General features: G+C 38.7%; 1 protein-coding gene across 4 annotated transcripts in view; it reads right to left on the minus strand.

Moving 5' to 3' along the window:
- LOC141363355 (dual specificity protein phosphatase CDC14AB) overlaps positions 1–14,481 on the minus strand; it is a 37,801-nt gene that overhangs the window by 17,048 nt on the left and 6,272 nt on the right. For 2 of the 4 annotated variants that reach the window (XM_073866012.1, XM_073866011.1), the window contains exons 4-6: positions 13,660–13,707; positions 9,226–9,318; positions 5,240–5,319 (exon numbers count right to left, since the gene is read on the minus strand). In XM_073866012.1, the coding sequence (XP_073722113.1) occupies positions 5,240–5,319; positions 9,226–9,318; positions 13,660–13,707 (221 nt within the window). The remainder of the gene's footprint in view (positions 1–5,239; positions 5,320–9,225; positions 9,319–13,659; positions 13,708–14,481) is intronic. The other 2 variants (XM_073866015.1, XM_073866013.1) reach the window with 1 other exon arrangement.

Here is a 14,481-nt window from a genome sequence, read left to right on the forward strand (position 1 = left end):
CTACGACAACCCCAACGGCTACGACAACCCCAACTCTTCAGTTATCAGCCTACATCCCTGGAATCACGAAAATCCGTCTCTACAAATATGATTGACAGCTCTGATTTGGAGAAAAAAAACAATATATCCTCAAAATCCCCTTAACAAAAGCAGTACAACATAATCTCATTAAATGTTTGTTCCAGACTTTTTGTTTCGCTAAAGGAGGCATCACAGAGGGTATTTAGGGATAAATCATCTTCTTTAGAATTGAAGGCTGGGCTCTAAGGCTGGGATAAGCTGGGCTATTAAGCACAGGGCGTATGGCGGGCGAGCAAAGGAACAGCAGCTTACAGATGCAAAAACCGCAAGACACGCATTAGTGCCGTTACGTAACCGGCACCACCGGTTAGCAGACACAGATTTACCATGGTAATGGCTTCTGTGAACGTAAAAGCTCAAAGGTCTTCCGAGTGTTCAGGGGCTAGTGCTTAACCAATCAAGGTGTGATTTAACAAACCTGAAAGATGATCGGCCACAAGTCAGCACCTATCAGATGCTTACGTGATCAAAGCAAGAAAATGACAGGGTGATGAAAACCTCAAAACTCAAGGGAGGATTTCTGATTGGATGTACGCATGTCTGTTGGAAACGGTGACAGGACATGAGACCTTACTGACGTGTGTGTCAATGATCAAACCTGAAAGGAATATGTGAGCTCACTGGGCTAAATTCAGCATGTACATGCAAAGGTGAAACTTAAAGCAGGAAATGTATGTCCTTTTTTGTACAGATCTGGGTGTTGAGATGCTTTGTGATTGGTAATTCATATCCCATATAAGAATATCATATTCTTTGGGTCAGAAACCTCTCCAAAACTGTTCATGGATCAGCTCTTACACAGTGGACCAAGTTTCTGGGAACACTGCCACTGCTTTCCTTGTTGGACTGCCAAATATTTGGCCAGACAGGAAATTTTTTTCATTATTCTTACATAATGACACTGCAATGCTAAAGCCCTTTCACTAGATTAAAGCCCTTCAACCACACCACTAAGCAAGTCTTTAATCTTGTGTTTGGTAACAAAACTGTACCAGTTTACTTGAACTATATTTTCACTGCTAACAAACTCCTACTAAACAATGTGAACTTTCAGGTTATTTCATTAAGCATCTCTTCAAGACAATGAGTTGCGGTCATGCTGAGCATACCATTATTGGGTGGATACTTGTCTTTACAAGGAGCGATTTGTTGTGTTAAATATCCTGACCTTTAACTAAAGATCAACACGCAGACAATTTGGCCCGACAGATGAAGTGGAAACCAATTAGATCACCAGTTAACCCCAAATGTGGGCCCAAATTTTAATGACCTAATCCCATTCTGGACAAAAATACATCAGCCAATGTGAACCCACACAGCTAAAAATAGACTAAGAAATCCTTTCAAGCCCTATTCCTGGCAGAGATCCCCATCCGTTCAGGTGAACTTGGCAGCGGGATGTAGTTTATAAAAGGCAGATGAAACATCACAGCGACTTAAATGTTTTCAACTACGTAACATCTCTTTGTTGCTTCCTCTTGTTGTGATAAACTTGACCGTGACTCATTTCTCGCACACAGCTTTCCTTTATTGGATAATGTGGCCCATTCATTGTTTCCCACAGGGACCCCAAGCCTCTCATAAACAATACAACCATTTACTTTTGGAACCAACCAATTGTTAAGCATTACATAATCACTTGTACTGTTTGTCTCTGTTGAGTGTCGTGTCTACAACCGCCAAGTGGGGGATGAGGTGACAAAGCTCTTTTATTTCCATGCGCAGCTAAACTTTAACAATCACATCTTTGTGGAGAAAAAAGGACCAGGAAAATCATTAAAAAGATTGGATAAAAGAAAAAGTGCCTCTTCATATGAAGGACTGCATCTTATTTAATGTGTTATGTTATTGTTAATCATTCATTTAAGTCCACCCAAATATGCAAATTCTCTCACAGAACGTTATCTTATTGGTGGGTCAACAATGGTAAGGCTCCAAAAGCACATCCATCATTTAAGTGTATCGAACATCTATTTTAATACAAAATTATTTGGTGGTGTTCAGCGAAAGAAAGCGAGTCATATACATCTGGGATGGCATGGGGTTGAAATTTTTTTTAGAGAATTTTCATATTTGGGTGAACGGGATTAAGTGGATTTGAAGCGAAGGTATTTGATGAACGTACACTGCAAAAAAATTATTTAAGAAAAAAATTATTTATTATTTAAGTATTTTTGTCTTGTTTTCAGTAAAAATATCTAAAAATTCTTTAATTAAGATTTTTCTTGGGTCGTTTTGCTCATCAAGAAAAAGCGTCTAGTTATTACACCAAAAATATCAAATTTCAGTGATTTTGTTCATAAAACAAGCAAAAAAATCTGCCAATGGGGTAAGCTAAATTTTCTTGATTTTTTTCTTGAATTTAGTGTTTAAGAAAAATGTAAAATATTTTTGCTTACCCCTTGGCAGTTTTTTTTTTTTTTTTGCTTGATTTATGCACACAATCACTTTAATCTGATATTTTTGGTCTAAAAACTAGACTTATTTTCTTGGGTCGTTTTGCTCATCAAGAAAAAGCATCTTAATTTAAGATTTTCTTGATATTCGTACTGAAAACAAGACAAAAACATTAAGAAAGTAAGTCATGTTTTGTAGTGTAGCATATGCTAAATAAAATTTCTGTTATCCACACATCAATAATCATTTTCTGTGCCAGATAAGCATAGAGTTTAATGGTGCAGGTCAAAGGGAACGTAAAACAAATGTACTATTCGTTTACGTTAATGTCAAGATGACAATCTAAGGTACACAGTAAGAATCCCATAAACTGTTTGAAATACAGCATTAGGGTTGACAAAGGTGCCACTGAACATTTAACCCTGTGGCCAAGATAAATATTTGCTTCCTTACAAGCCTGAACAAGCCCAAGGAGCAGCTCTGCTTTTATTAACTGTTACTTTACATAAATCTGAGATTAATGTTTCGGGAAGTAAACTGTGCACCATTGCAAAACTTTTGAAATGCCACAGAATAGACATGATGACTACCCACCAATGAGGATAACAATTCCTTTAATAGTGGTTCAATGGTATACTAGGCTCTTCCTAGTAAAAAGTCCAGTGAGTAAACGTGAAACCGAAGATGTATCCCTTTGAAGATTGAGAGTTTGTAATGTGGAGTATAAGAGGGGGCTTCTGGGAAAAGCCCCATTAACTTCTGCAAGTAAATATGCCATTTCCGTTTACACTGAATGAGTAATGGATCCTACATCACAAGGCCAGATCCTACAAGGCCAGAGCTAATCTATACCGGATCCACTTAAAGCACATTTCATGTTTCCAAATGGACTAGTCGGTTCTGGTTGACCTGGTTTTGCTTAGACATGTTTTATTATGTGATGTTTAAACTCTACAGTTTCCCAAACAGGGATTAAACTAGTTCTAGACTAAAATAAATGTAAGGGCTGGCCAAACAGAAAACAACTTGCAATGACATATCTTAAAATACATCACCGCCCTTTGTTTTGTTTTAAAATGCACACAAGTAATGTTTCTAGCCTTACTCTGTCTGATGCACCCACTGTTAGCCTAGCTTAGCACAAAGACTGAAAGTAAATGGCTCCAGCTAGCATACTGCTCCCAATAAGTGACAAAATAACACCAACATTTTCCTATTTATGCACGGAGATGAAAAAGGCATGTATGGACTTATCTAACTCTGGGGGATACGGTGAATAAGCCAAAGTCCCATAAAGCCAGCATGTTCCTTTAAAACTAGTTATATTTCCTAATTAAACTAAGGCCTAGTCCTGGCTTCAGCTAATCCCTGTCAAGGGAAACCACCCCTACAAGTTGTAAAATGACTAGTCAACCCATCCCCAGTTTATGCAGTACATATATCTGTAGTTTCACAGATAAGTCTGTGATATGGCTTAATTCATATGGATTGAAAGAGTGCATTGAAAAATCACAGATTGAAAAAAATCTAAACTTCTCGAATGTTACTTACAATAATTATTTGCAAGCAATTTTAACAATAAACATTTCTCTTTAATGTCTTTAACCCATCTTGCTTATTTCATATTCGTATATGCACCAAATCAGCAGATGTGGTTGGCCTGGTTGAACCGAACACTTTTGTGTTTCTGGTTCAGTGAAAATTGAGGTCATTTAATTGACCAACAGGCTCAACTAATCCAGAATATTAACTACACGGTAATGAAAGACGCCACGTCTGATTTAATGATTTCCTGATTTTTGAAGCCATGCCACAAGCCACGACCAGACTATTAAGATTTACAACACATCAACCGCACCCATTCATTCTTTTAACACCTTTTAAACATTATATAGTATGGCAACCCTCTGCCAACAAAACTAAATAAAGGTTACAGGTTCGGTACAAACATCGGCACCTTTCAATAAACGTTGAAAAAGCTGTTTGTGTAACAGGAAAACCCATTTACAATAGAATCTTCTATTAAACCTTTCCACATATCTATTCACATATCCAACACCAGACTACCACCACACAGCTGTTGCTACAAGACTTGAAAGCATCAGATTTTAAGCTCAAAGGCTTTAGCGCTGTATATTTTTGGAAAAGTCTGGAACCGAGTCCTAAATTCAGCTTTTCAATTGAGTTTAAGGATTATGCAGGATCTGTCCTGGCTGTACTCTGTAATCTCCAATTACTGATGCTGAAGATGCTTAGCAGCGATGCTGCGAAATTATACAACCCAGCAACGATTTTACTTTATTTTAGATAATAATGTATCTATATCATAAATACGAAGCAGTGGTTTAAATATATTCTGTCTCTCTATGCCATGCAAATATTATTTAGCTGGGAAAAGTAGTTCAATCGCATTACAAACAAAACCTCCGAGCCACAACAGGATACAATATTTCTTGCCAAGCTGAATAAGATTACTGCCAGCACGGCAGACAGAAAATAAGGGGGCGAAATACAGCTTTTTTTTTTTTTTTAAAAAGACCACATTGGTATTGTATGACCACCTTTTTGGGTCAAAAATGATGCCTGTGTTAACATCCATTTGGTATAACAAACTCATGTAAGGGAATAAGATGGTTATTATTCGGCTTTCAATGGCCGAGCACGTCAGAGACCAGCTCAGGTGACGGACACAAGGAAGGTAAACCATGCGTGGCCATGTAACTTTCCATTTTGCAGATGACGACACATGGTGGCATCTTACCTGAATGGGAGATACGAGGCGTTGGATCCGGATATCAGGGCTCTGTAAGCTTCTTCTGGCGTTTTTTTCAGGTAAATCACCTGGGGAGGAAAAAGCGGTACAAGAAGTGACATTAGAGCACCATTCGGACCAACAAACGTTTTACTTTCAAGAGTTTTCGACTAATCGGATATCGCTTCTTCCAGTTCTCTATATAAAGGGGGTCCATGTCCATTTATCTCCCAACAAACGCAATCACACTGTGGAAAATAAGTGACGTTATGCCAGAATGTGTCACACAGATGAGATCCTGTGGTGAGGCACAAAAGAGCCCCTCTCAAGTTGGGACGACTTGTCACGGCACAATGCAGCAGTCACATACACAGACTTGCTAACGCATTCTGTTTTAGCACAGCAAATATCTATTCTGTTCAACCACGCCAATCCCTGATGACATTTCAACAGCTTAATGTCAGAATTCAGCACGGCAGCGGCAACTTTAACACTGTTACGAAAAATAAATTATGTGTTGAAATGTGCAGTGTGCTTAAGGTACACACGAGTGACGGACGGTTTGCGCCATTCACATTTCAACCCGATCTCACGGGAAAACATATTTTTGATATTGTATGAATTTGTACGATGTGATTTGAACAAAAACTAAAAGTGATTTTTTCGAAAAAAGTCATTGGGGCGAAAGCATATTATAATAAAACGTACAAATGAGTGAACGACAAATTTCATACAAATTAGCCACCTCGTAAATTGCCATGAGATTGTGTTGCTTTGGAACAACCTTAGGATAATAAATGACAATTTTTGGGACTGAGGTGGGTTGAGGTAAAGTCAATATGTTTGTAAAGGTCGGACAACAGGAGACCAGCGCTTTTGTCAATTCTGCACAAGCTAATGAAATATGCACCAACTGAACAATTAGCTGGACAGTTTCCGCAGATTAAATTCAGTCCCGTGAGAAGGGCCAGCGGCTGTTTGTTTGTTGCACTTTACAATGTGACCTAGAGAAACTCTTGACCCAGCAGCTCAACCAGTACAAACACTAGGTACGTTTACATGCAACCAAATAATCCGTTTGTGATCATATTGATGGCTCAATCGTACTGAAAAACCTTTATGTAAACACCTTAATCAATACGATTGAGGATGATCGGATGCAAATTTCGATCATATTGAAAGGGGGTGCGGTGATCCAGCAGGAGAAAAGTACGCATGTACACGCGTTATAGTGCTGGGCAAAGATTAATCATGATTAATCACGATTAATCGCATACAAAATAAAAGTGATTTTTGGCATAATATACGAGTGTGTGCTGTGTGTAACTATTATGCATATGTAAATACACACACATTCATGTATGTTTTTAAAAAACATTTACATGTGTATATATATATTTATTTATATTTTTATATATTCTATATTATATATAAATTAAAAAAAATTATACATAAATAAAACAATTCTGAAATGAATACATGTATGTGTGTGGTTAAATATACATAATAATTACACACACATATTATGCAAAAAAAAAATTACTTTTATTTTGTATGCGATTAATCGCGATTATTCTTTGCCAAGCACTACGCATTAATTGTAGTATTTCCTCAATCGGACGTAAAAATATATTGTGCACATGCGCAGAACATTTGTGGTCAAGTTCACGTCTTATATTTACGTATCACAATTCTCGTCACAGAAACATGCAATAGCAAGGCAAAGGCAACAAGCAATATTAAGGCAATTGGGTCCCCCGCTGTACATTCTACTTTCATAACATTAGGCTACATAAACCAATAAAACAGTGTCGTGCCTTTTGAAAATTGTGTTTTTGCCTATATCTGAAAACTTAACAACTTTTTCCAACTCGGCTTTATACGTTTATCCAGAGATAAAGCATGAACTCGACTAGAGATGCTGCACACTGGGTGGCGTTGCCAAGTCCTCTGCTTTTTTTCTAGTTCAGATTTGGGCTACTGTTTAAACCGTCTCCGCAGGTTGTTTTTAATGCGGGTTAGAATTTTTTTTCATTAGTTATTGGTATTTGGGCTGTAAATAGTCATTGGGGTGCTTTTGGGATGGTTTTGATACACGAAGCTGGAAACCCTGGCTGTGTGCCTGCGCAGATGTTCGGTTCGGATTATATAGAATGTACATGTAAACTAACATTTTAATCAGATTGCAATGTTTAAGGTGCATGTAAACTGTACTGTCGTAACTTTTTCAATCAGATTGACCAAATTTTGTGCATAGTCACTGTAAAAATTAGGTTGGTTCAACTTAAAGTTACCTGGTTGCCTTAAAATGTACTTAATATAATTTGAACCAACTTTTTACAGTGCATAATCATCCTTGCGTGATAAAACCGGATCAACTACTAAAAGATGGATCAGCAGTGAACATCTGCTGCTAGGAAGGACAGGATTAGAGATGAATGTGGATCAATATAAACAAAAGATCCACTGACAAAGTCAGAAGATATAAACATCCTACATTAAATGTCATGATCGCATGGAGGAGCTTTATCTAAGAATCTCATTGTTGGAGATGATCGCTGTATTTAGCAAGCAAGAGTTTATTTTCAGCACAGCGTTGCCGTTTTTAGGTGGGAATCTTGAAAGATTTCCCAGCGGTCTCCGGGGGTTGGGTTTTAAGTTCAAATTAGTTTCCATTTAAGATCATGGTAAATTAAACTCAGGATCATGATTCGAGTTAAATTTAGCAGCCATTTAAACGTGACCATTCCTAGAAGACCAAATTATTTTATTTTGACAGGTCTTGTCAAGGATCTACAACCTAAAGCGTAGATATCAATATTATTCGGATTTGAAAGTGACAAAGTCAAAGCCAATGTAATTTCTGCCATTTACACTCAGTCAAATGTGGCGTAAATGTGGTCATGTAGTAAAACCTCTTGGGCATCATAAATAAGCCGAGCTTCAGCTACAAACAACAGAGGATTATAAATAATGGCAAACAGCCATTACATCACTACAGTCCAGCTTCAGATTACACCTTAAGCCAGAATATAATTCATCCAATGGTAAACAAGAAAACATTAGCACCCTTTGAGATTGTTATTGAAAAACACCCTCTTCTCAATTCAATGCCCTAATAGTTTAATTTGAATCAGCATGTGTGTGTAAATCACCTGCACAAATTTAGATCGGGCACGCACAATGGTAAGTCAACAATATCTTCTCTGAAAGAAACCAGAGATGCATCTTTGTAACACTTCCTTTCCGTGTTTCCATTTAGGACTCATTAATATTCATGAGCAAGGCAGCTTTTTCTCCTCTGTGGTCTTATCTTCCAGAGCTTATCTCATTGTGCGTCAATTACCATACGAAAGCAGACTAGCTTGTTATTAAAATTTTGAATGCTATGAAAAATTTATGCCACGGCCCTATAAGAGCTCAAAAACATGAAAGCTTATATGAATGATACACTGACCCACATTATAAACAGCACCTATGAATTTCACAAGGCATGTGATGCCAACTGTGCCATTTGAGTAATAAATCTGCTCTATTTTTAAAGTGCCAGGAACACGAAAATCAGACACATCCAACAGTGCAACAAGGAGGCAATTTGAATGAATGAATCGGTGAATGAATGAATCCGGGGACACACTGGCATGTAAGCAATGATGGGAAGGTGTTATTGAGCAGGCACAATGCGGGGGAGGTACCAGTCAGTCAGCGAGCTGTTGCTCTCTCCGAGGGGGCGGCTGGATCGAGGACGTTGGCAAACATCCGAAGAGACGTTCTGTCCGGCAAACATGCCACATTTATGAACCTGTTGCTGATACGACAGGCCCCTGACGCCAGCGAATGGGAACACAGAGTGGGAGGATTGTTGGTTTCGATGTTGACGCATGGGACGATAAACTGAACAACTAATTTGCAGGGTCATGACAGATTCCCACCCGTGAGAGAAACATTGCGACCAGTGAATGACAAATTATAGAAGAGGATGATGGGATACTCACAGCATAGGCACCGATGAGCACAGCGGCGTTAGCCCTTTTGCGCTGGTCAAAGCTGGTGTAGTGCACAATCCTCTTTCTGGTCAGTGTGAAAGACTGGAGAGACAGGAGATACATGTGAGCAAAATCGAGGAAGAAAACATGAACAAAAATCGAGATTAATCGCATACAAAATAAAAGTGATTCTTTGCATAATATGTGTGTGTACTGTGTGTAATTATTATGCATTTAACCCCACACACACATATATTCATTTCAGATTTTTTTTATTTATATAGAATAAATAAATAAATATAAATAAATAAATATAAATACACACACACACACACACACGTAAATTGCATAATACACATATTATGCAAAATATCACTTATGTTTTGTATGCGATTAGTCGCGATTAATCTTGGCCTAGCACTAAAAATGACTAACGATTGCATACAATGTTTTGTTCAATGAAAAAAAGCATAAACCTTCATGAATTTTTTTGCCTTGGTTTTTGTTGTTACCATAGAGTGCCGCAGGGATGACGTATTTTTGTAGGCTAACACGGAACTTTGCGGAACACTGGTTCCCTAGCAAAAAAGCACATTTATTTTTCCCATTAATTGGTCTTTCGGATTATCGCAAAAAATAAGCTCTGTGTTTAACAAACGTTGAAGACACTAAAGCCCGATTTATAGTCGTGCGTAAGTTCTACGCAGGCTATCCGTAGCCTGCGAGTAGCTCTGCGTAGCCTGATGTGCACCTTGCAAAAAATGAAACAGCGTGTCAGTTCTACGCGGACCGCAAGCACTGTGATTGGTCCACCAGAACCCCTCCCGTCAGGTAAAAAAACTTCGTCATAGGTATTTCCGTTTGCGACGGTGAAAACAAAGATGAACCAAGTTGAGGAGTGATTTAACTCAAACTGCAACAAAAGTCACTGTTTATTTACTTCCATTATTGCTGGTCTTCTCAAAACATACACAACAAGTTGCTGTTTCTTCTTTGTTTGTGGGTTAACTTGCCAAGCTTCTTCTTCTCTGACGGTCGTGCTGCTACTGTGGTTACACGCGTGGATACTGACTACCAGCGGTTTGCGCGTGTGTTTGCACGTCGACGCGGAGGACGTAGGGATGGGCACCGAACTCGGTACTTTTATAGGCACCGACCGAATTGCGTCGGTACTACCCAGTATCGATTCACATAAAATCAATCGGTGCTCAATTTCGGTACCTGAGAGAACATGTCAGCGCGCCGCGTCTGGTACGCGCGCACGCGCGCGCGAGAGAGAGAGAGACCGTGTGGGAACTTGGTGACACCCCTTTGCAACTTGCTTAATGGCTAACAAAAAGCGATCTAACGTGTGGTTAAATTTCACAAAGGATGATGCAGACAATGCTACCTGCAATATTTGTAACAGTAAGTGCAAGGCAGGCAGTAATACATCCAACCTGAGGAAGCACTTACACAATGTGTATTTAAAAGCACAAGAGGGCTTATTAAGATGCGTTTTCGTCGATCGGATCACAAGTGGACGAGAGACAAATTCTGTAAACACCTGGTATTTATCAACACCAGTCCGTCTCTTTTGTCCACTTTCGACCGCTTCTCTTCTGATTACTTTGTGGTGGTCCGTGGAGACTGCGGGGAAGTCCCTCTGCTTTCGTTTTAACGCGAGCTGGAGCTGACTGTTTAAATGGACGCGAACTAATTTGGCGCTGCTTGTGTTTTAAGTAAACATGCTGCACAGTGTTTTGTACATGAATATGTTGGCGCTTTCTCTGATTTTTAGCGCAATTAATGAAATAAGACCGCGCAACTTTCATGCGTTCGCAAAATGAAACTGCGGAGATCAGCCGCTTTTAGTTTTATCAATGAAAGCCTAAAAGACTGTGTGTTCACGCTAAAAGTCAGAAATGACGTAAAACTTTGTGCTCAATACCTCAGATTAGATAAATGGACGGAGAGAAGGCGGTCTGTGTGACTGTTCGAACACAAAACCACATGCGGACCAAATGCCAATGCTGGCCAGCTTGGCAAAAAAGTATCTGTGTCCAGTCCTTTTCTACATCCTCACTGTGTCCCTTGCTGTAGAGAACACTCGCTCTGTATTGTTTTCTACATAAAAGTTTACTTTTATGTTGCTTTTATGACGTTTATGTTCATTGACCATTTGTCTTACTTATATATTTTATTTATTTATTTATTTATTTATATGTAAGACATATGCCCTGGATGTTATAGGGATTTTTTTGTAAAGATTGTGTGTATTATTAAACATTTTGAAATAAATAACATAATGTTGAAAATGAGAGGTTTGGGCTTATTATGTCCACCGAAAGTCACTTAAAGGTGCAGTGAGTAATTTTTAGAAGGATCTTTTTACAGAAATGCAAAATAATATATAAAACTATATAATCAGGGGTGTATAAAGACCTTACATAATGAACCGTTATGTGTCTATTACCTTAAAACGAGACCTTTTTATCTACATATTCTGAGGGTCCCCTTGCATGGAAGTCACCATTTTGTGCTGCCAGTTTTCTACAGAAGCCCTTAAAGGACAATTTCTTTTACTAAGTTGTCTCCAACAATGAAATGTTTGTCCGGTGGCGGCTACCGTAGCTTTTTTATGCGTTTCAAAAGCGAGGGGTGAGACATGGACTAAGCCGTTGGTTGCAGTTTGCAACCTCACCACTAGATGCCGCTAAAATTTACACACTGCACCTTTAAGTCAGAGTAAAGTACCGAAAAAGGTACCGCTGGGTACCAGTATCGAATTCCAGGTACCGGTATCGGAACCGGTACCGGTAAAAATTTGAACGGTACCCAACCCTAGGAGGACGACGCAAAAGTATAAATGAAAACCGACGTGGAACCTACGCACGACTATAACGAGCCCTTAGCCCTTGTTTTGTCCAACAAGTTAATTTTCACAAATTAATACAAATTTTATGAATTTTAAAGTGTAAATGCAGTTACTAGAAATATATAAATGTATATTTTGACTTCAAATTTCATAAAAGTAGTATTCATCTGTGAAGATAAAACGTGCAAGTGTCAAACTTTTGTTAAACACAGAGCTTTTTTTGCGATAATTCAAAAGTCTCTTGGAAAAATAAATGGGCTTTTTTGTGAGGGAACCAGTATCCCGCTAACTTCCGAGTTAATTTAAAAAATACGTCATCCCTGCGGCACTCTATAGCATTTTAATTAAAGAAAATACCATTAAACTGCAACATTAGTCTTTAAACTTGTTTTCATTTTATTAAAAAATAAAATCGTGTCAAGTGTTAATCATAGTTTGTTTAAAACTTTTAGTTATCACGTCAAACCTGTTAGAGTTGGTTTACATGACGGGTTATATGTTTGAGAAACATGTTAAGACTATTTGACGAAACAAGTACAAGTATCACACCTAACCCAAAAACGTTAAAATAGCTTGAGGATAACTGAACGAAAGCTCTTTAACATGAAGAAACTAGAGACGAATGTTTGAACATCTGCCTCAGCAGCTGCAGTGCCACGTAGATGTGGCTGCAGGTGAGCCGAATTACGTGCGTGTAAAAAAAAAACGGGCTGCGTCCAAACTGCTAAAAGACAGCTCATGCACGGGCACATGCCAAACGCTTCTGAATAATCTGTTCTGGAAATGAGCCGAACAGGAAAAAACGATCAAAGCATCTGTTCCTGTGTCGCGCCACATGCTTTGGAGTTAAAGTTTGGCTGAGCTGGGAAAACATTTCAACTGATAGCACAACAAATGGCTGTCGATTCAAACGTTACCACCGATCCAGACAAATACCAAAGACAAAACTACTTCCCTTACATATTAAGAGTTTTGCATTCATCCATCCCTATATAAAGCATTTCAAGGGATAAATCATCCAGACAGTTGGGAAGTGAAGTTTTCACCAGCTCATCTCAAAGTTATCTTTTCTCTCCAACTCATAATAATAACAACAGGGTAGAAACTTTTTATCAGTCCGGGCCTACAGTAGGTTACTAGTCATACAAAATATAAAGCATCCACATATAGGAGGTGGACCTGCAAGTGAGGAAAACAAATGGGCTTAACGTCTTAAAAACAATCTCAAGATTGACAGCCTTTTTATTTGATTTACAAAAACGCCAACTTAAGATTGCACAAGCTCCATTCTTCAATGCTAGTAAACCGATCCACCAAATCACTAATGCAATAGCGTTTCAACAATGGACGGCCTTTACCGCAGTTTACAAACACTACCAAGGTTCCCTTCTGAACTTCTGCTTTTCGGCTCTTCAACCAAACATGCTGGCCCGGTGGGGTTAGAAAGAAAAATGCCATCGCCATGGCGACAACTAGTAAATCACAAACAGGCAGGGACAATCGCATGTGGTTGGAGGGGTGTGGATATGGTGACAGTGGTTAATGGAGGAGGGGAAGGCATCATGCCTTTACCACAAGCACTTTACCTTCAATATTCCATAACATGAACACACGAAAGAAGAACAGCTTGCAAGCTTTAGAAACAAGAGAGATAAAATAAGGGGTTAATTATTATTTCTTCCCCCTCCTTTAGCTCCTGAAAGAAAAAAACGTAGGAAGAAAGTGGAAACATAAGCAGAAGTAATCGCTGTACGTGCGCTTCGGGTTTGGTGCTCTTGGTAACCTCTTAGTTTAGAACTTAATTGAAAACTAAAGTTGAGGATGTGTTAAACATTTTATGGCTTTTGATAGCGTGTAAACTGTAACTACTTTCGAACTGGCTAAAACAGAAAAACAAAAATGGCATAAAATTGTTGGTTTTACCTTTTGCAAGCCAAAATCTGAAGCCCTATTTATAATTCTGCATTGAGTAAACGGTGTACCCTACGCATAGTCGCGTACCCTACGCATAGTCGCGTACCCTACGCATAGTCGCGTACCCTACGCATAGTCGCGTACCCTACGCATAGTCGCGTACCCTACGCATAGTCGCGTACCCTACGCATAGTCGCGTACCCTACGCATAGTCGCGTACCCTGACAAGTACCTCCCCAAAAATGTAACAATGTAAATTTTACGTGGAACACAATTTTACGTCGTACCCTACGTGGAACACAATTTTACATCGTACCCGACACATACCTCCCCAAAAATGTAACAGTCAATTTTACATGGAACATAAGTGCTAACTGTAAAAGTCACATTTGGATCAATATAAAAATTACTAGATTTACTAGAAAAATTACTGAAGACTAAGTGAAAAATTATGTTGGAAATGTTTAAATATTCTAAGTGCTATCCATTGAAGT

Source organism: Misgurnus anguillicaudatus, unplaced genomic scaffold, assembly GCF_027580225.2.
Source record: "Misgurnus anguillicaudatus unplaced genomic scaffold, ASM2758022v2 HiC_scaffold_34, whole genome shotgun sequence".
NCBI lineage: Eukaryota > Metazoa > Chordata > Actinopteri > Cypriniformes > Cobitidae > Misgurnus > Misgurnus anguillicaudatus.